Genomic DNA, 21,260 nt, shown 5'->3' on the forward strand with positions numbered 1-21,260 from the left:
GGAGCAGTAAAATAGCTAGAACTTATGTACACGCATACAGCCAACTTACTTTATGTATAATACCATTTGACATGAAGATTTGACGAAGCAGCTAAAAACATATAATCGCTGCGAGTGGACATTTACAGTCAAATGCTCCGCCCATAGGCTATAGAAGAATTCTAATGTTGTTTGACTAGTAATAATAATGAATAATTATAATTATTACCAGTCAAACAACATTAGAACTCTACTATAGCTTGTGGGTGGAGCATTCGACCGGAAATGTACGATTGAGGCATCGAATCTTCTTAAAACATCTGACAGACACCATAAGCCTTCAATTGACAGATTCAGCCTTAATTAATTTGGATTTTCATACGAATGCCTTTTTTAACAAAACAAAATAAATAAAACCGAATTTCAGAAGTAACTAAATAAATTTTTTTTTTGGACAATATCTAGTCCATATACAGTCCATTTATTGCTAGATCTGACAAATCTGCATGTTATCTGCAATATCTTAAACTATTGGATCTGAGTCAACCTAGATGGCTACAATGATCAGTTATTGCCTGAAAATATTTTGTCTGTGTCTTCACTGGGGGATATCTTCTCATTCCAGGAGTGTATATACAGGGGTCGCAGGGGTCACCATTGCGACCCGGCCCCTTGCTCCAGGGGACCACCAGGATAGGAGGGCAGTGGCATGTAGAGGAACCGATCCCTCCATGTAGCTTCTGAATGCCTGCTTCTCTTCCTCTCCTTCCGCGGCTGTAGGAGGGAAAATGCAGAGTATCGGTTCTGCCAGATGCTATTCTCGCTGCCTCCCTATCACTGTCCTGGGCTCCTGTGTCCTTCCCTGCTCCCCTCCCTCCCACCTCCCACCAGCTGTTGCAGAGGATCTGTCTGAAAATCGAGAACGGGAAAGTAGCCGTAATTTGCCGGCTTCTTCCTTGTCTTAATGAAGTTTTTGTTTTTGTTTTTTTGTTTTTCATTCTTAAACTTTGTTTATTATGCCTCAGCTTATGAATGAATAGGAAGCTCGGTACAGAGCAATTCCTGTTCATTAATTCTGTGCAGCTAAGGCAGCAGACAAAGGGACTTGATGAGTCTGTCCTCAGTCCCCTTCTCTGTCTCAAAAGTGAGACATCAGGGGTCTGTTTAGGCCACTGATATTTCACCAAAGCCCCCCTAATGGGGATTCTAAAAAAAATGTAAACAATTATAAAAAATAAAACTGTAATAAATAAATAAATAAATAAATAAATAAATAAAACAAAAATTAAAAAACAAAACAAAAAAAAAAAAACTACTGACACTACCAAAACTACCAAGGTCACAAAAGTTGCATTTGCTTGCCGTCTTGGGGGACGCCAAGACGGCAGGCAAGTGGCCCGCTGCAGGACCAAAATAAAGGGTCCCACGATTGGAGTAAAGGGCCCCAGGATTAATGGGAAGTGCCCAGGTCAGGGGCCAAGGTGCTCTTTTTGTTTTATTGCACTGGGGCCCTGAAGGTTCAAGTTACGCCTCTGCCTCATTCCCTAGGGCAATGGGGCAATACAAACCTGACCCAGTCCTGACCACAAGGGACAAAGGCAGCAATATAAACCTGACTTAATCTCGACTACTAACCATTAGTGGCAAAGGTATTAATACAAACCTGACCCAAACCATCACCCTTTATTCAATACAAAAAAAAAGTGTTGGATTCACTTTAAAGTAAATCTGCCCAAAAGGGGAACAAATCTGCTCAAAAAGGGGCATAAAATGAAATGCCCAAAAAAGAGCAAAGCAACAGGTACACTTCAATGTAGCCCTCCCCAGCAGCATATACTTATTGTCCTTTCACTCCCCTGCTGTTCTGTTCTGCTGCAGGCAAGGAAATGCCTGTGTAAGCTACACTTCACCAGAGTCATAGCATACACAGGGATTTGGACTTCCTGTGTGACAGAACTGGTTGACCCAGCACTGTCACATGGAGTAAGTCACAGTTTGTTTTCCAGACCAAGAAGTCACAGTACTTACTTTGGCTCTCGATGCTGAATTAAGCTAATAAAGGTTATCAAAGGCTGAAGAGGGAAAGAAAGTCTGATACAACATATACAGTATCTCACAAAAGTGAGTACATCCCTCACATTTTTGTAAATATTTTATTATATCTTTTCATGTGACAACACTGATGAAATGACACTTTGCTACAATGTAAAGTAGTGAGTGTACAGCTGGTATAACAGTGTAAATTTACTGTCCCCTCAAAATAAGTCAACACACAACCATTAATATCTAATCTGCTGGCAACAAAAGTGAGTACACGCCTAAGTGAAAATGTCCTAATTGGCCCAAAGTGTCCATATTTTGTGTGGCCGCCATTATTTTCCAGCACTGCCCTAACCCTCTTGGGCATGGAGTTCACCAGAGCTTCACAGGTTCCCACTAGAGTCCTCTTCCACAACGACATCACTGAGCTGGTGGATGTTAGAGACCCTGCACTCCTCCACCTTCCATTTGTGGATGTCCCAGAGATGCTCAATAGGCTTTAGGTCTGGAGACATGCTTGGCCAGTCCATCACCTTTACTCTCAGCTTCTTTAGGAAGGCAATGGTTGTCTTGGAGGTGTGTTTGGGATCGTTATCATGTTGGAATACTGCCCTGCAGCCTAGTCTCCAAAGGGAGGGGATCGTGTTCTGCTTCAGTATGTCACAGTACATGTTGGTATTCATGGTTCCCTCAATGAACTGTAGCTTTCCAGTGCCGGCAGCACTCATGCAGCCCCAGACCATGACACTCCGACCACAATGCTTGACTGTAGGCAACACACACTTGTCTTTGTACTCCTCACCTGGTTGCCGCCACACACACTTGACATCATCTGAACCAAATAAGTTTACCTTGGTCTCATCAGACCACAGGACATGGTTTCAGTAATTCATGTCCATAGTCTCCTTGTCTTCAGCAAACTGTTTGCAGGCTTTCTTGTGCATCGTCTTTAGAAGAGGCTTCCTTCTGGGACGACAGCCATGCAGACCAATTTGATGCAGTGTGTGGCGTATGGTCTGAGTACTGAAAGGCTGACCACCCACCCCTTCAACCTCTGCAACAATACTGGCAGCACTCATTCTAGATTGTAAGCTCTGACGAGCAGGGCCCTCTGATCCCTTCTGTATTGAATTGTATTGTAATTGTACTGTCTTCCCTGAGGTTGTAAAGCCCTGTGCAAATTGTTGGCGCTATATAAATCCTGTATAATAATAATACGTCTATTTCCCAAAGACAACCTCTGAATATGACGCTGAGCATGTGCACTCAACTTCTTTGGTTGACCATGGTGAGGCCTGTTCTGAGTGGAACCTGTCCTGTTAAACCGCTGTATGGTCTTGGCCACCGTGCTGCAGTTCAGTTTCAGGGTCGGTCTTGGCAATCTTCCTATAGCCTAGGCCATCTTTATGTAGACCAACAATTCTTTTTTTCAGATCCTCAGAGAGTTCTTTGCCATGAGGTGCCATGTTGAACTTCCAGTGACCAGTATGAGAGAGTGAGAGCGATAACACCAAATTTAACACACCTGCTCCCATTCACACCTGAGACCTTGTAACACTAATGAGTCACATGACACTGGGGAGAGAAAATGGCTAACTGGGCCCAATTTGGACATTTTCACTTAGAGGTGTACTCACTTTTGTTGCCAGTGGTTTAGACATTAATCGCTGTGTGTTGAGTTATTTTTTGGGGACAGCAAATCTACACTGTTTTTTATAAGCTGTACACTCACTACTTTACATTGTAGCAAAGTGTCATTTCTTCAGTGTTGTCACATGAAAAGATAAAATATTTACAAAAATTTAAGGGTTGTACTCACTTTTGTGAGATACTGTATTTATAATTTTGAATGCATGACTTTAACAAAACCTGATTTTTAACCCACAATGGGCATCCGTAACAAAAATAGAACGTTTTGGATGTTTTTAATGTGCTTCACTGTTGCTCCACATATGCATTTTCTCTTGCCATAGAGAGTGAGGCTGGTTTACTAAAGGTGAACGCTCACTATCCAATCATGTGAAAAGCCAATTTCTCGTCATCTTCACATGATTTGGTATTCAAATTGAACATAGCTACAATTTATTGTGAGAGGATTAACAACGCCTTTAGTAAATTAGTCCCAATCGTTCAGTAGGCCCTCACAGGGCTCCTACAGTATACATTAAGTACACTCCCCCTGTTTACTTCTACACCCATTACTACCTGTATTTCCATAAGGCTATTAGCACCAATGAACTCCCTAAATGTTAATCATCAATTTGGGATATGCTCACTCTATAGATAAACCTAAATGAAAAGTGGAAAAGTTATCTTTCAGCCAAATATGAATTCCTCTATACCTCACTGAAGTATCTTTCATTTTTAAGGCCCCTGCATAGGCAGCATATTTGCAATATATCATTGTATTCAAACTGTACATCTCATTAACCAAACATGATATGGGGGGCAATCCATTTGGCTTTCAGTCAATATTTATAACAGCAGATGAGATCTTGATAGGTTTACAGAAATGGCTTCATGCTGAATGCTGAGACTTTCCGCTAAATACACTGCTCCCCTGGGATTTTCATATGAGATTTTCACCGGATTCAGATACTGCAAATGGCGCCACATTTCTTACAAATGTAAATTTAATTGAATTGTTAAATTGCAGATAAAACTTGGTGCTAAAAACAACAAACAGATAATGGATTTTAGAATAAAAAATATGAACAAAAAATAAAATGCCCTGCTCTGTTTCCATTAGTATTGTGCTTTATAGCATTTCAGTTTTCTTGTTATTATTGTAATGATTATATTTGTCAGTGTTTAAACCTCACATTATCTCATAGAATGCCCTGGGGAAAAGCTACGTCAACAAGGAAGAAAGAAAAAGAAAATGCCCATCAACTCATAACAGTACTGGAGGAAACAGTAGGCAACGTTACTTGCTTGAGCCTATCCTCCTTCCTAGATGAATTGCAGTTAAACAGAACCCAACAGTGAAGTAATGGCCTGTACTAAGATACAGTATCAGTTTGCTAAGAACCCTAAGAATAAGAGACATCACTGATAGTGTAATAATCTAACAATCAAACATTCTGTTCTTTATGAAAAAGGGGCTGGCCCTGAAGGCCAGATGGGCTGTACTGTCATGATTGATTTACTCTCCTAATTTACTCTGCAGATGACATTTGGTAGCAGGTGTACTTAAAAGGTTTAATCCACATGTATGCAACTGCGTGATTACACACTGATTGTGCTTTGAACACAACTAAAGCTATTTCTAAAGCGTCTGTAAAGGTGGCAAAATATGGCCATTTTTGTGAACGAGATGATGCAAAACACATGGAACACATGAACTGTACAATAGAATAAAGTACATCAATCAAAAACACTGATCGGGAGGGGGAAACCACGTTAATGATCATTTTCTACGTATTGGAAATGATCACATGAAGGGAGGGGTTGTTGATTTTGCTTATATTTCTACACTAATATCAATCACAAACTGTTGTTTGAAATGGAAGATTAATTATTTTCTCTGATCAACAAAAGACAATTATCAATAATTTTCGACAGCTAATCAAAATTTGGTGGTCGGTAACTGTCAAAAGTTAAATTTGATTGTTCGCTAGCTTCAGTTTCCACGGTCAAGTTTGGCGAGATTTAATTGTATTTGTTGATTACTTTGGTAAATACACCATAGAAATTTGCATGTGTGTTCCCACTTTAAAGGAAAAGCATGAGTTTAAATTAAAAAAAAATAACCCTACATACTCATCTCTATGCTGCAGCATTGATGTGATGCTGGAGCTGTACCATGACGGCTCTAAGATCAAGAACGGAGGGATCACATGACCGCTGATTGCTCAGCTCTCGGTCTGCTTGGACAGGAGAGTAGTGACTGTTTGTCACCGCTCTCTGCTCCTTCAATGCTCAATGGAGAGCTGGGCTGGAGGGAGGTGGGAGCAGGTGGCTCCGGCTGAGGGGTGGAACCAGCTGCCAATCAGGCAGTTGGGTGGATACAAGCGATGTGGTTGGGATCCTTCCTGAGCCTGGAGCAGCTTATAGCAGGCAATAGCTTGCTATAATCAGATTTTGAGTCACAGGAGAACAAAAGTAAGGGTACTCCTGAGGCCAGCAAGAGAAGTATGGTCAAAAACAAAAATTATTTGGCCATACTTCACTTTTAAGCAAGCATGCACACATTAGGAGACTGTGACAAGAATGATTCAACCATGTTCTCAATCACATCCAATGAATGTATATGGACTGATGTGGAGGCTTTAAATTGAACCTGCCAGGAAAGCAACACTGGGGCTGCTGCTTTTATATCTGAAGATGCAATTTCCAAGGATGTAATTTTAATTCTCTCACATAGTAAGTCACTGACTCAAAACAAGCATGTGCATTTCAGATGCCCAAAAACTTCAGAGGTTGTATGTGTATTCCAGGTCTGCCCAGGGGCTTGCTTTTCCAAAATCAAGTCAACAAAAGCTTTTCCAAAAATGCCAAATTATATTGGCATGAGAGAAGCTTCTGATAGCCTGAAAGTGTCCAAGTTCTGCATTTCCTGTTCAAAGGATGACATGGTTGAGGAATATTTTAACCAATTGTGAACACAGCTCCTCTACCATTGGCCTAAAAAAGTGAAGGCACCACTGCCAACATATGGCTGACTCAATATCAAGTACTATTATAATTTAAACCTACATAAGAAGACCTTGTACTCCTCATAGCAATAGAAAACAAACCATGTCTTACCGTGTTGGTACAGGAACTTCTGTGAGGGCACCAAACATCACTGCATCTTTTAGTCGGACAAAAGCAATGAAGGGATTCTCTAAGAAGTCAACCTCTCCAACAAGTACATTTGAGGCTTCGGCATCTCTTGGCAATTTTTTCATGAATTTGTTTTTCAGCTAAAAGATATATAAAAGTATTGTGAGTACATCTCAACAGTTTCCTTCTAACAGCGCAGCCCAAATTCAAGCCACAATGACTGTATAACTTGGTAAACCCCTTTGTGTCAGGGTTTGACATTATGAGTTTTCCTGGGGTTTAATTATATGTTACAAATCCATTTCATACAATTTCACAAATGAATAACATACTTTAATCCAGTAAGTATACCATAGTGGTTATAAATAAAAGATTTAAGACCCATACAAAAGGAAAGTGGGACCAATAAAGAGCACAGATCTAAATTTCTAAAGAACTACCCATCGTGGCACTTCTATATATTTTAAAGATGCATTTCACAACTTTGAAGGAAAATTTCATAAAATATTGCATAACACAGTACTTTGTGCCAAGCTATCTCTGCAGTAAAAATGTGTTCTATTCAAAAGACATTTGTGTAATAGAACACATGGATGAGAAGGAAATACTAAGGTAAATGACAGCAGTACAGGTGAGATGTGATTACTATGTGAATCTTCAGTGTGGCAGGCTACCAGTGACACAACATGCAAACTCAGCAATAATGCGCCATAGTTTCCAGATATTTGCTATAGATGGATTGGCTGTGGTAAACCAGGGCCTATCTTGTCTCTCATGACTCTGCAAGGATGTATCCCTTCTAAATACATAATTTTGCAACAGGGAAAAGGCAATATTTAGATGGTGTTCCTGTTTACGTCATTAGAAATGTACATGCACACAAAAGAGAGACATAATAACATTCTGTGTGTATGGTATGCATCATGCAGGAGTCATGCAGTGGCAGCAGTGGTACCATGCATATTTTCTCACCTGCTTTTGCTTCAGGAGTTGAGTTTTGTAGGCCTACAAAATGTCAAATATTAATTCTAACACTTGCTGATGGAATAACCAGGATACAACTTAATTATGGAATCCCACTCCCATGACAGTTTCTTCATATCATTCTTCATATCGTACCTACCTTTGTGTGGCAAATCGGAATGGCAAAAAGGCAACTTAGTCCCATTTATTTAAACTACTATAATTTACAATAATTTTTTACTTTCAGTCTTGCACAGTTGTACAGGCTCAGCTCCTGAATAGAAAATGCTCAATTAATTTCACTGCACACTGTGAACTTCTCACCGTGTGATCATCAGTGGGTCTAAAATAAGGTATACAGTGAAAACTGAATGGTTTTATTTAAAAATGTTTACTAGCATGGTGATGAGGGGAGAAAGGCAGAACCAGGGAAGGGAAGGCAAAATATAAGCAGATTAAACTTCAGCTTTAAGAAAACCAAAAACAAATAAGACCTTGAGACTAAAGCTAGCTATACAGTATGGGCATTTTTTGGTCTAGTTGCGATGAACTGGACAACTGGGTGGCCTTGTCATCCATCCCCGTCCAACTTCTTTCGACTGAAAAAAGGAAGGATCTAGGTGGAAAACTGTTAACCAAACAGTGGCTGTGTCCAATTAGATGCAGGCTCTGTTCAGGCATTTTGACAGCCGGTGAGGCCAGCTGTCAAAATACAATAGCCACAGCAGAGATCTGTTCATCCGGGTAAGGGCTGAATCTATCAGTGTACAGCCAGCTTAAGGTTAATTCTGATATTTACATTGGTAACTGCAAGTTTAGGAAGGGTAGCCTGAAAGGCCACCTTTACCCAAAAAAACATTTTAGTAATAGATGGGCACCAGTGGAATAAAACATCTGCTGCCTTCTTATATCCCTAAGAAGCCTATAGGAAGATTTCCCTGCAGCAGTTTTGGCCTCTGCCTCTCCCCACAAAACCCTACAGTATTTCAAATGTCACTCTCTCCAACTGGATCCCCAGTTGTTTGCTCAACATGATGGTGATATCATTGATTTTGGGAAAGACCATTTATAGCCCTGTCAAGTTACAAAAAAATTCAAGATCAAACGTCCCTGCAACAGGAGGAATGTAGGAGACACAGGATATCGGAGAGGCAAGTATAAAAATATCTTCTATTATAGAAACCTTTAATCTTGATCATTTTGTAACCTGACAGGGTTATTTTATTTTTTGTAATGGTACAGCACTACTACTGAGAATTCTGGTGTAGATACTGTACTGACAAGCACAGGTATCTGAGAAGTAAAATTCAATTAGGCATGAGCAAGCAGAAAAACAATAACATTTATTTTATTCTTATGTTTGTGGCATAGTATTGCAAAATGGCATAAACTGCAATGTAACTAACATTGAATATCACACATCCCTCATGTATTGAATTGTATTGTAACTGTACTGTTTGCCCCCCATGTTATAAAGCATTGCACAAACTGTTGGTGCTATATAAATCCTGTATAATAATAATAATAATAATACGCCACAATCAAGGGCACTTATTCATAATATCCAGCTGAGAATCGTATAGTGTTTTTCTGCTGTAAACCTCCAAAGTGGTCAAATGTCAAAATTTGTTATACACACATACATGCTATTTTCTGGATCCAGCAATACAGTTTAATATGTTACATTTCTGATCCTAGCCTTCTCATTGGACAGTGAAATGGCATCATGTGTACCAATTTACCAGAAGGTCAACTGGTAAACAATAATAATATGAACATGAAAGGAGTAAAATGGATTCAGTTTTGCTTTAAGTTTGTACTTTTCTATTTGCAAATTTGGATCTCCACTTATTGCTCCACCGTTCTCCCAATAGTCTAAAATATGTTGCTAAATTAATCTGCTTCTGCAAAAGTGGCTCTAAAGCTCATGCACGTGTGTGATTTTTGTAAGGGCATAAACAGTCTGCTGTGGCAGGGGCTTAGGAGACCTTTATGTCCTTAATGATGTGCTTTAGAATAAGTCGGCAATGTATTTGGTTAAATAATAGAAATAAAAATAATAATAAAAATAATAACCATGCAGCTTTTTGTTACTCTACATACAAAGACTGTCCTTTGATTGCAATGGTAAATGATAAACACAGTAAAGCCCTGTACACACGGTCGGACTTTCTGACGAAAAATGTGCGATCGGAGCTTGTTGTCGGAACTTCCGACCGTGTGTGGGCTCCATCGGACTTTTTCCATCGGAATTTTCGACACACAAAGTTTGAGAGCTGGATCTAAAATTTTCCAACAACAAAATCCGTTCGCATAAATTCCGATCGTGTGTAGACAATTCCGACACACAAAGTGCAACGCATGCTCAGAATCAAGCAGAAGAGCAGCATTGGCTATTGAACTTCATTTTTCTCGTTGTACGTGTTGTATGTCACTGCGTTCTTGACGCTCGGAATTTCCGACCAACTTTGTGTGACCGTGTGTATGCAAGACAAGTTTGAGCCAAAGAAGGTATTTGTCTCATTTCCATTACAATTCAAAGAAATAAGGAGTTTATTGTTCACTAAAAGATAGTGGGCAGGGCCATAAAAATCATTCTTTTATGCCACTGTAGCCAAATGTATGTCCGGAACCACTCGCTGGCTTATAGTACATATATAGCCTTATATTATAAAGCCATTTATACCAAACAGTAATGATTACGTTTCTTCAGTCTTTAGATCAAAGACATATGGATATTCCAAAAAGACTTTTGTATGAATAATAAGTGCTGTGTCTATCTCTCCGACTGCTTGCTGCCTCTATACAAGTCTGGCTGTACCTGCTTGATTGCTAAGTGGAAAAATAACTTCTACTGCCAGCAGGTTAATGAAAGTAAAGTAGAGGATTATAGTAATATCATCTGTAGGGAAACTCTATTAGACTGTGCCAACGAATTACTGTAATACACAGAGGCAAAGGAATTTGGGGAGGTTGAGATGTTAGGCATTTACTATATTTAACATGAAACATACTTCTAATGCCTTCATAATGGATGTAAATGGCAAGTTAACACATTATTTGTGTGCTTCGGGGTTTTATGATATTGTCCGCTTACAGCAGGCTCACTGCATTCTCATGCAAACAATAATGCAAAAATGCTTTATCATGGCTATATCTATATCTGTTCTTACATACAGAAGTGGACTGGGACACTGGGGCCCACCAGTGGCAATGGAGTGTAGAGCTTAACTGCAAATAGTGGGTGTGGATTACTATGAGTAGGTGTGAAAATAAGCTGAGCCGCACATTATGTACATCATAGTACATTATATTATGATCCGATAAAACATAATATCACAACACTATAGCGTATTATACACATACTTGGGAACTTTTCATAGCTGGCAAGGTTGACACTGTGGCAGGACACAGCCATAAACTTTTCCACAGAGGCTCAGTCAGTACCATACTGATAGAATAAGAACCCTGAAGGTGCCATGGGGGTCACTTGTAGAAGAAGACTGGGCTGTAAAAGAATAGCCTGTATAGTTTCCATTCTGGTGGCCTTTAATTTCAAACATCACTGCTTTGCAGCTCCCAATATGTTGCTGGTATTCCACACTTCTAGGTTTGGTGCATACCTGCTCCTGCTGCAATACGTGACATAGGAGTTGGCAGAAGGAATGACAGCGTGTGGTGGGGAGAGCAGGCATTTGACACAACCAAAACTCTGGAAAAACCTGCTGAGGATGTGGAGAAGCCAAACAGTGACTTTTGAAGAGGCTGTCAGAAAATTAATAAATATATATTCTATTTTGTTTATAGCCCAGGCTTCTTTTAGAAGTAACCCCCTTGGAAGATGCATAATATGAGCTGGCTTAGGAGCAAGAGGGAGAGTGCCCCTTTAAGCTCTCTGGTACACAGGGCTTACCTGTTCCAAAAAGGGTCTTAGGCCATAACAATGGCTGCATTGTAAGCAAAATAGCACTTGAAGCTTTTGATTTTTTTTCTCCCTAAGTGCCTTCCAGTCCTTGGCCACCAGGGTGACATATCATGTGGGTGTGGCCAAAGTGGGTTCATAGGGTGGCATGGAAGAGAACAAGAGGCAGACTGCATGGAGGAAGTGGAAACTGAGAGACACTGTGGTGTCAAAGCACTGCCTGCCCAGTAGAGATGGATACTCTGTGACGCTGCACTGTAAAGTGACATTTGCCCTGGAGCAATGGACAGGCCTCTCTGGAATGGTGGGCAGGCCTCTCTGAAGCAGGTATTGTAGTTGGCAGCTTAGTGATCTGTTAATTACAACCCCTACTCATCAGTTTTTAAAGCGATTGTTAATCCATAAAAAAAACAGATTCTGTCCCTTTAAAGCATTTTATACAGCACAGTGGTTGTGCTGTGTCATTTGGCTCCCTGTAAAACCTGGCTGATCCTGCCTGGTTCTGCCCTCCCCTATGTAAACTGACCATGGTTTTTCATGGCTGCTGAGCCCTGACATCATGGTCAGTTTACATGCCTCCGTCATCCGCAGCCCTCCTGTCCTCCCCTGTGCTCCTGTGTCCTCCTCCCCCCTCCCCTCCCTGCCTGTCTGCCCCTGTGTCAGTGCCCGCCCCCTCCGCTCCTGCTGCTCTCATAACTGTTAAAACTTTGTATAAGCCCCTCTGTGTCCTAATAACAAGTGCTCCTGTCTGTGTGCTTTATTTAAAAAATGCCTCCTTTATTGGATTTCACATGACTGGCCGGCTCTCTCTCTCCTCCTCGCATCCCGGCTGACGTCAGCAGGGGAATCTCGGCCCCGCCCACTGCATCTGTCAGCATTGGCATCTAGCAGAAGAGAGAGCCAGCCGGTGATGTGATTGCAAAGAAATGCTGTGAAATACGGTAAAGGAGGCATTTTTTGAAAAAAGCACGCAGACAGGAGCACTTGTTATTAGGACACAGAGGTGTTTAAATAAAGTTATATCAGTGGGTTAACAACCACTTTAAGGTGTTTTTTTACCCACATACTTGGAGCTCACCAGAGGTTCCTTTGTTTTCTGGCAGGCCAGTCTGCCCCTGTCTATATATTCTGCTTGCGGGGCACACTGAGCCATTCATTCAAGAATCCACCAAAATCCAGTCTCCTAGAACTTCTTGCCATGGCTACTGCAAAACTGTCCTGCTTGCAGTGTAGTATTCCACTACATACAGTCACCTCTACAATTTATCATGCATTCCCCTAAAATACTTATCTGTCCCTTCTGCCACTTCTCTCTTCAGATCTATAGATTTAAACAAACCTAAGAATAACATTCAGCTTTCTATGCTTTTCCTTTAAAACACTCCACAACTCACCCTCTGCCTATACATACTGTATTTCTGACCTCATGCATCACTACTCCCCAAAACTGCCACTCCTCCAGTGTCCTACTAATACCTTCTCCTTCCAATGTAAACCTATGCATTTCCAAAATACTTTTTTAAATCAGTCTTGTTCTATGGAATTCTTTACCTTGGCCTCAAAACTCAGCTCTTCAAAACTATCTATGCTGCTTCTCTACCCAGCAAATCTTCATCAGGTAGCTAACGCTACCACCATCTCACTTATCTACTGGATAACCCCACCCCTTTGATTGTAAGCTTTTTGAAATTACTACTCCTTATCTAGTTCATGTAAAAGCCTGCATAGTATGTTGACATATTTCTGTCAATGAAGGAACTACCAGTCTTTGGCCACTCTGACACACATCCAGGGCAATGCTGGTGGAATCCAATTAATCTACTTTTTGACTTTTTACTTTTACTTTTTATTTATTTAATTATTTTTTTATTTTTTATTTTTACTTTTTGACTTGAGGAAACAGAAGCACCAGAAGAAAGCCACATAAACACTGAGATACATACAAACATCATCCAGATAATGTATCTTGTGGGAACTGAATCTAAGATCCTAGTATTGCAAGGTCAGAGTGCTAATTACTAAGAAGCCAACAAATACTAGACTACCATGCTAAACAAGGTACATGCCTGTAAACGTAAATATTTATAAAGCGGTGAATCTGATAAACACCAAATATTCACTGAAGGAGAATCTTGGTGCATGTGATACATGTGTTTTAAATAACAGTGACTGATTTACCACCAGTGAATGTTTGGTGACAATCACATTCACTGCTTTATAAATACACCCCAAAGTGTTAAAGTGCTTATGTCTGTAAACTTTACCGGAGACAAAAATCTCCTTGCTTCTCTCTATCCTGCTACTCACTGAGCAGCCTGACTGTACTGGCTTTTTCTCTGTGCTAGAGATGCAAGCCATGCTGCTTAGCCTACATAATCGGATTATAGAAAGCAGTCCTTCTGCAGCTGCCTCCATCTCTGAAGGTGAAATAATTTCACCTCTAATCACACCTATGGCATGCAAAAATCTAACAGCAAGACCAAACGTAACCTTTGCTTTATATATTCCGCATGCTCAGACACCTCCTCAAAACAATGTAGCCAGTAGTCACTAAGAACAAGCATGTATGTGAACATTTTTATTATAAATACTGTTTATCAGGTTTCCATTTGCAAATAAAGATAAATCCCTGATTCTCCTTTCCATTCACCCATATACCAACACAGAGATGTCTATATCTATACCATACTTTGGTGTTGACTCTTCTTCCAATTTTGCTCACATTGGCTTAGAAAAGTAATTCTGGTTAATTCTGGTTATGCTCGAGTATATCCACATGATTCATAAACCTACCATAGTTACAAATTACTTAATATACAAACTTGCAGGCCTATTCACACACATTCCTAAGGGGCCTCTAAAGTATAGTCTCAAAATCAAAGGAAAATATATTGGTCCACTTTATTTACCTTGTACCTTTTTAACACAGCTGCCTGCAGGTCTTAAAAACATAACATGTTAGTGGTCCATGTAATCATGTATTGACAGGGAAAGCAACCCTGAGTCAAGATCAGAGCTTGGTTACCTGGGCCTGGCAGCAGCAATTACAATCTGTGTAACCATTGTTGCTTTACCAGTGCTTTAAAGCCAAGATAATGGTGCTGCACGCATAGTCAAAGGGAGCACCGATCTCCATAAGTCAGTGTGCCAAAAAAACATTGTGCAACTAGTGCTAGTCTGATCACGTGCATTACCACGTCTGCTTTTTCATCATGGACAGCAAGTTAGAACAAAGAGCAAATGTAAAATTCTGCGTGAAACTGGGCAAATCTGCCACAGAGAAGTTTGACATGATTCGGCAAGTTTACAGTGATGCTGCAATGAGTCGTTCGAGGTGTTTTGAGTGGCATGCGCGCTTCAAGGGCAGAGGAACATCACAGGAAGACGATGAGAGATCAGGAAGACCTTCAACGAGCTCAACCCCAGAAAATGTCTAAACCATTCGGCAACTGGTGCTTGACACGCTTCAAAAAGTAGACTTCCAGGACACATTCCAGAAGTGATAAAGCAAATATTAATAACCGTGCTCCTCGAATATTCAAACCGACTTCAAACAAATTAAATAGTACATCTATATTGTGCATATATGAATACAGTGTCCATAAAGTGCCACCAGGTGTCTCCAACCAAATGTGAACAAGTTGTGAACAACAACAGTTTCTTCTTATAGATTCCCAAACACCAATGTTCAGTGTCTTCTTTCACCAGCATATAAGTACACAGCGCACTCACCGGACATGTATGACCCCCCCATTACAGGTAGTCACAAGTAACTTTTAGATATAGGGATGCCACTCTTGACAGTCCTCTCAAATGATCTAAGGAGTCTGACCCATGGTCACACACAGGCCACCGGTGCTTCTAAAACCCTCATGGACCCAAAGCAAGTCTCATACAAGAAAGAAGAACGTGCTTCTCATAGTGCAGTACGAAAATGTTTATTAACATGTTTATTAACAAGATTTGGCTGCTCAATGACCAGGCCATTTTTTGTGATAGGGCACTGCGTCGCTTGAACTGACAATTGCGCGGTCATGCGACGCTGTACCTAAACAAAACTGATGTCCTTTTTTCCCACAAATAGAGCTTTCCTTTGGTGGTATTTGATCGCCTCTGCGTTTTTTATTTTTTGCGCTATAAACAAAAGAAGAGGGTCAATTTTGAAAAAAACACAATATCTTTTACTTTTTGCTATAATAAATATCCCCAAACAATATATTAAAAAAAAACAAATTTCTTCCACAGTTATAGTGGATACAAGTATGTATTCTTCTACATATTTTTGTTTAAAAAAAAATCACAATAAGTGTATATTGACAAAAATTGAAAAATGTTTGTCTAATAGTCCATAAAGGGGACACACTTAGCTGGGTTTATAGTGGGGCCCTGTAGATTAGGCTGCAGAAAGCAGACAATCGAGACAATCGCCACTAAATGGAAGCATCTCCCTCCGGCTCTGGCTCAGCCAGAGCCGGAGGGAGACGCTTCCATTTAGTGTGTCCCCTTTATGGACTATTAGACAAACATTTTTCTGTTGTCGCCCTATCTGCCCTCTATGGTCGCACCTGACTGGTTCCCTTGGATCAGGTTGCTTGGGTTGTTTTGTCTGGGGTCCAGCCTGGTGATTTGCGGGTGCTAGCATTTGTTTGGTGGTTTCAATTAAGCCATGCACATCCCCTGAGGAAGCTAACAGCGAAACATGTCGGGCTAGTGTGCAATGTCTCCATTTGAGATCTGTGATTTATCTCCTTATCTATGACCACCAAATATCTGCAATTTTAAATTGCTCTAAAGTTGTTTGTTTTTACAAATATGTTATGTAATAAAACTTTGTTCTATTTTAACTGACGAAAGCAAATCCTTTCTCTTTGTATTTGACACCGCAAAAATCCCCTTAACCTCTCTTGTTGTTTCTACATTGTTTATTATTTAATCACATTGTTTATTCACATATAGATTCATTTGTTCAATTTGTGCAGGTTGAGGGTATACCCATTTTTTTCACATTCCAGAAATGGCAGGGGACTATTTTGAAGGTGATAGTGTGTAAACGTAGATAAAGTATTTCTTGTAAACAGAGCTAGCCTCGAAACTTTTTGATACCACCTTGCATATGCAAAGAGCTGCATAAATTGATGGTGCTAAATAAGTACCTGTGATAAATAAATAAAAATAGCAGGTGGTCTATTGGCTAAGGATACACTCACTGTCTGCTGTTAATTACAAGGAGAGCAGACCTGATGGAGAACTAGTGTCTGTGAATCCCCATCAGGCTCTGGCACCAGATACAAATTTCCGGTTGCTGCACTGTCACACAGACAGTGCAGTGGGCAGGAAGTGCATTTGCACAGATGGCAGTGTCCATATGGATACTGTGGCTTCAGTGCGTCTCCACACGTGGTACATGTTCAAGATTTAGGTACCTGTCCACAACAGAGATGTGTGGTGTGGAGGCACGTCAGAATATGTAAGAGTGTCTTAGACACTCTTTATGAATTCTCCTGATTAATGGTGTGAATAAGGTTCAGGAGTTCAGTATTTTTAATTTAAAGGTTAGCTCAAGAACACAGAGGTATGACCTTAAACTAGCAGAAGGAAAGTTCAAAACTTACCCTAGAAAGTATTATTTTACTAGAAGAGTAGTTGCTTGGAACAGGCTTCAAGTAGAGATGGTGGGGTTGATTTACTAAAGTTAAACAGACTGTTCACTTTGGAAGTTTACACTTTGCAAGTTTAACCCAAAGCTTAGTGAATGAGGTCAAACTCTGCTGACTTCCATCATCCAATCATGTGCAAGAAAAAAATGCATTTTTTTTTGCATTTTATTTTATTGTTATTACATTATTTTATTACAGTATGTCCACTAGTAAGATGCTCTCTTATGTATTGCTGAAAAAATACGATTCCTAATTATTCAACAAAATTTTATTTCACAGGGGTTATTTCCATGTGGTCATTAAAGATTAACCCCCTGCCAAAATATCACTTTTTATTTATACGTGAGGGCAAATCTACCCAAGGAGGATACAAACAGCAGAAAACCCTTACAAAGGCTCTAATCCTCTTCCACTCAACCCAAAGAAGGAAAAAACTTTTTGATGCAATTCCACCTTAAAGAGAACCTTCCCGTAAAGAAAATCTGTAGGTGATTTTCTTCCTCATCTTTTAACAAATATACACTTGAGTTGCTAGTAATCCTATTTGGCTTCATATATTCTCTCCTTTCATTGCGTAAATTACAATATGTTAGGAGAGAAGAAAGTGGGCTTAATTATTTTTGTACCCTTTCTTCATCTAAAGCTGTATAAGGCTAACAAGCTAATTTAATAAGCTCATCTGCAAAGTACAACAATTCACAGAAACCAGTTCCATTTTGATCTACTGACATCAGATAACTGTTAGCTGAATTCTGATTGATTAATGTGATTTACTGTACTTCGACTTGCTGAATTACTGAATAAGTTTTTTCTTGTATCTTCTTCAATGATGACCCCACACGTCACATGACTTACACACACACCACGATTTCTTCAGGAACTAGGCTGTCTTGACTGAACTAACCAGCCACGCAGAGTAGCCAAAGCATAGTTTTTTCACACCAAAACATAACATGCCATTAAAAAATGTTTACGTTACATAACTGAGTGAGTAAGCAGACAATGTAGATTTTAGAAGAGTTATTACAAACAAGGCAACCCTTCGAACGAAGATGACAAGACTATGTGCCTACACACTTACTTGATCTTTGTCAGGCTTGTCCGAAATGTCATTGAGACTGGACGATGTCAGGTTTCTGTGTGGCGTTGCTGGACTACCTATAAAGGATACAAAAATATATTAGGCATTCAATTCATTAGGATGCAAGAATCCTATAAAGGAACAGCCATCAAATTATTGATCTATGTTCAAACATCTGGATCTAACTTGTAGCATACAAATAAAGCATAATACTGTATAATGTATCAGCCACTTTACCAATAGTTGCCAACACTTTCATTTTTACCAGCAATGTAATGTGAAGTAAAATATTAGAAATATATCTAATACGGGAATAGCAATGTGTTAAGTGCATTACCAATCAAATAGACTCATTATTATATATGTATATATATATATATATATATATATATATATATATATATATATATGAAAGATGAAATCAGATTGCTATAGGTTCATGTTTAAATAAGCCGAGTAAAACAAAGTTATGTAACCCATGGTTCAAGACCCAATGTGGGTTTACACTGTTTATGTCCAGATGGTCAAAGATGTATTATATTGCCCTGGGAACTGCAGTTTTAGGATTTTCAGTAATGGTGGTCCCGCTGCTCGGTTAAGTGTAATGATGCAATTGGGTTAATTTATTAAATAAGTATAAGCTGTTCACCAATGTCTGTAACAGTCTGGATGGAGGAGCCCCCCCCCCCCCCCGGTGATCATATTCAGGTAACCAAACTATGACTGCATGTTTTAGGATGCAGTAACTGTTCAGATGATAATTAGCCACCTGACAGTTTGTTTTTTAGCTACTTCACCAAGGTGAGTGGTGCTTGCAGGTCTACCCATGGCTTGAATTTTGGCTGATTCAGCAGGAATCAGTCAAAGTTCAAGCCATCGAAAGGGATCAAAATGAATGTTTATTATTTGATTAACAGTATACAGCACCAGTCCAGTCATTAAAAATAACTAGTGTTGCAGTTGGTGACTATTTTCATATGGTCTGGCAGTGCCCCGGGTGGAGAGATTCTGGAGAGCAATTCTGCATTTTTTGGAGGACAGGTTGGCCCTCCCGAACATCTACTCTCCAGCCAGATGTCTTTTGGGGGATCTGGAGGAGGAGGAGATAACTAATTCACAGAAAACCTTACTATGGCTGGTCTTTTTGTACGCCAAAAAAGCGTTGGCTCTCAGCTGGGGGGACCCCATCCCCCCATCTCTCCAGGGCTGGGTGGAACCCATTAACAAAGCACTGTCAATGTACAAACTAACATACATGGCTAGGGGATGCTCCAAAAAGTTTAAGAAAATATGGGCTGGATGGATCAAATCTGTGTCTGGAGACATAAAGGTGTAATGTAGGAAGTGATGTTGGAGTGAGCACCTTCTGATACTGGACGAATTGGGGCTGAGAACTCAAAAAAATGACAAAGATTAGAATAGTGTAACCGTGGTGTGGTGAAAAACAAACTGATCACATGGTTTATGTTACGTTAATATAATAGTCTACTTTTATTGATTGAATGCTGAAGATACATAACATGATGCAAACATTTTGTTAATATGTGCCAAGGCCATGTTCGGCCGATGTCAATGTTATCATGCATACGAACAAGTATTGCTTATTGTATTTGTATCTTGTTTTTGAAATATGAATAAAATTTACCCTTTAACCACTTGCCGACCAGCCGCCGTCATTATACTGCGGCAGGTTGGCACGAATTGGCGTAGGTGTACGTTGGCACCTTTAAGGGCGATAGCGGGTGTGCACACCCACTGCACAGTGGGGGGATCTGATGCGCATGGCCGACAGTCACAATGACCACCAGCCACCCGAGATCGCGGGCATGATAGCCAGAACGGGGATGTGTGTGTGTAAACACACACATCCCTGTTCTGACAGGAGAGGAGAGACAGATCGTCTGTTCCTACTAATCAGGAATAGGGATCGGTCTCTTCCCCCAGTGAGTCCCACCCCCCCAGTTAGAAACACTAATGAGGGAACACATTTAACCCCTAGATCGCCCCCTAGTTCTGACCCCTTCCCTGCCAGTGACATTTATACAGTAATCAGTGCATTTTTATAGCACTGATCGCTGTATTAATGTCAATGGTCCCAAAAAAGTGTCAAAAGTGTCTGATCTCTCCGCCACAATGTCGCATTCCTGCTAAAAATCGCAGATCGCCGCCATTATTGAAATTTTTTTTTATAAAAATGGCATAAATCTATCCCCTACTTTGTAGACACTATAACTTTTGCTCAAACCAACCAATATACGCTTATTGTGAATTTTTTTTTACCAAAAATATGTAGAAGAATATATATCAGCCTAAATTAATGAAGAAATTTGTTTTTTTTTTTTTCATTTTTTGGGGGGATATTTATTATAGCAAAAAGTAAAAAATATTGTTTTTATTTTTCAAAATTGTCACTCTTTTTTTGTTTATAGCGCAAAAAAAATGAACTGCAGAGATGATCAAATACCACCAAAAGGAAGCTCTATTTGTGGGGGAAAAAAAGGACATAAATTTTGTTTGGGTACAGCGTCGCATGACCACGCAATTGTCAGTTGAAGAGACGCAGTGCCGTATCGCAAAAAATGGCCTGGTCTTTGAGGGGGCAAATCTTCCGGTTTGTAAGTGGTTAAAAAATTTTTTTTAAAATAACTGAAACTGTTAAAAAAAAAAAAAAAAAAAGCGTTCTTTCGGAAGGTTTCATACTTAATGTATTAAACCATTAGTTGATCTGCACTGAAGTCAGTAATGACTGCAGGACATGACAAATAACAGTTTAGAGGTAACGTAGTTATATAGAAAATACATGATGTGGGCTGAAAATACATTAAACTTTGTGAAATTAAAGCACTCTCAC

At 39.8% G+C, this 21,260-nt stretch overlaps 1 protein-coding gene across 4 annotated transcripts in view; it reads right to left on the reverse strand.

The window, feature by feature from the left end:
- SLC4A4 (solute carrier family 4 member 4) overlaps window positions 1–21,260 on the reverse strand; it is a 349,252-nt gene that overhangs the window by 63,084 nt on the left and 264,908 nt on the right. For all 4 annotated transcript variants that reach the window (XM_073600633.1, XM_073600617.1, XM_073600610.1 and 1 more), the window contains 2 exons: window positions 18,410–18,486; window positions 6,769–6,926 (listed from right to left, as the gene is read on the reverse strand). In XM_073600633.1, the coding sequence (XP_073456734.1) occupies window positions 6,769–6,926; window positions 18,410–18,486 (235 nt within the window). The remainder of the gene's footprint in view (window positions 1–6,768; window positions 6,927–18,409; window positions 18,487–21,260) is intronic.

This window comes from Aquarana catesbeiana, linkage group LG01 (assembly GCF_042186555.1).
Source record: "Aquarana catesbeiana isolate 2022-GZ linkage group LG01, ASM4218655v1, whole genome shotgun sequence".
Classification (NCBI taxonomy): Eukaryota; Metazoa; Chordata; class Amphibia; order Anura; family Ranidae; genus Aquarana; species Aquarana catesbeiana.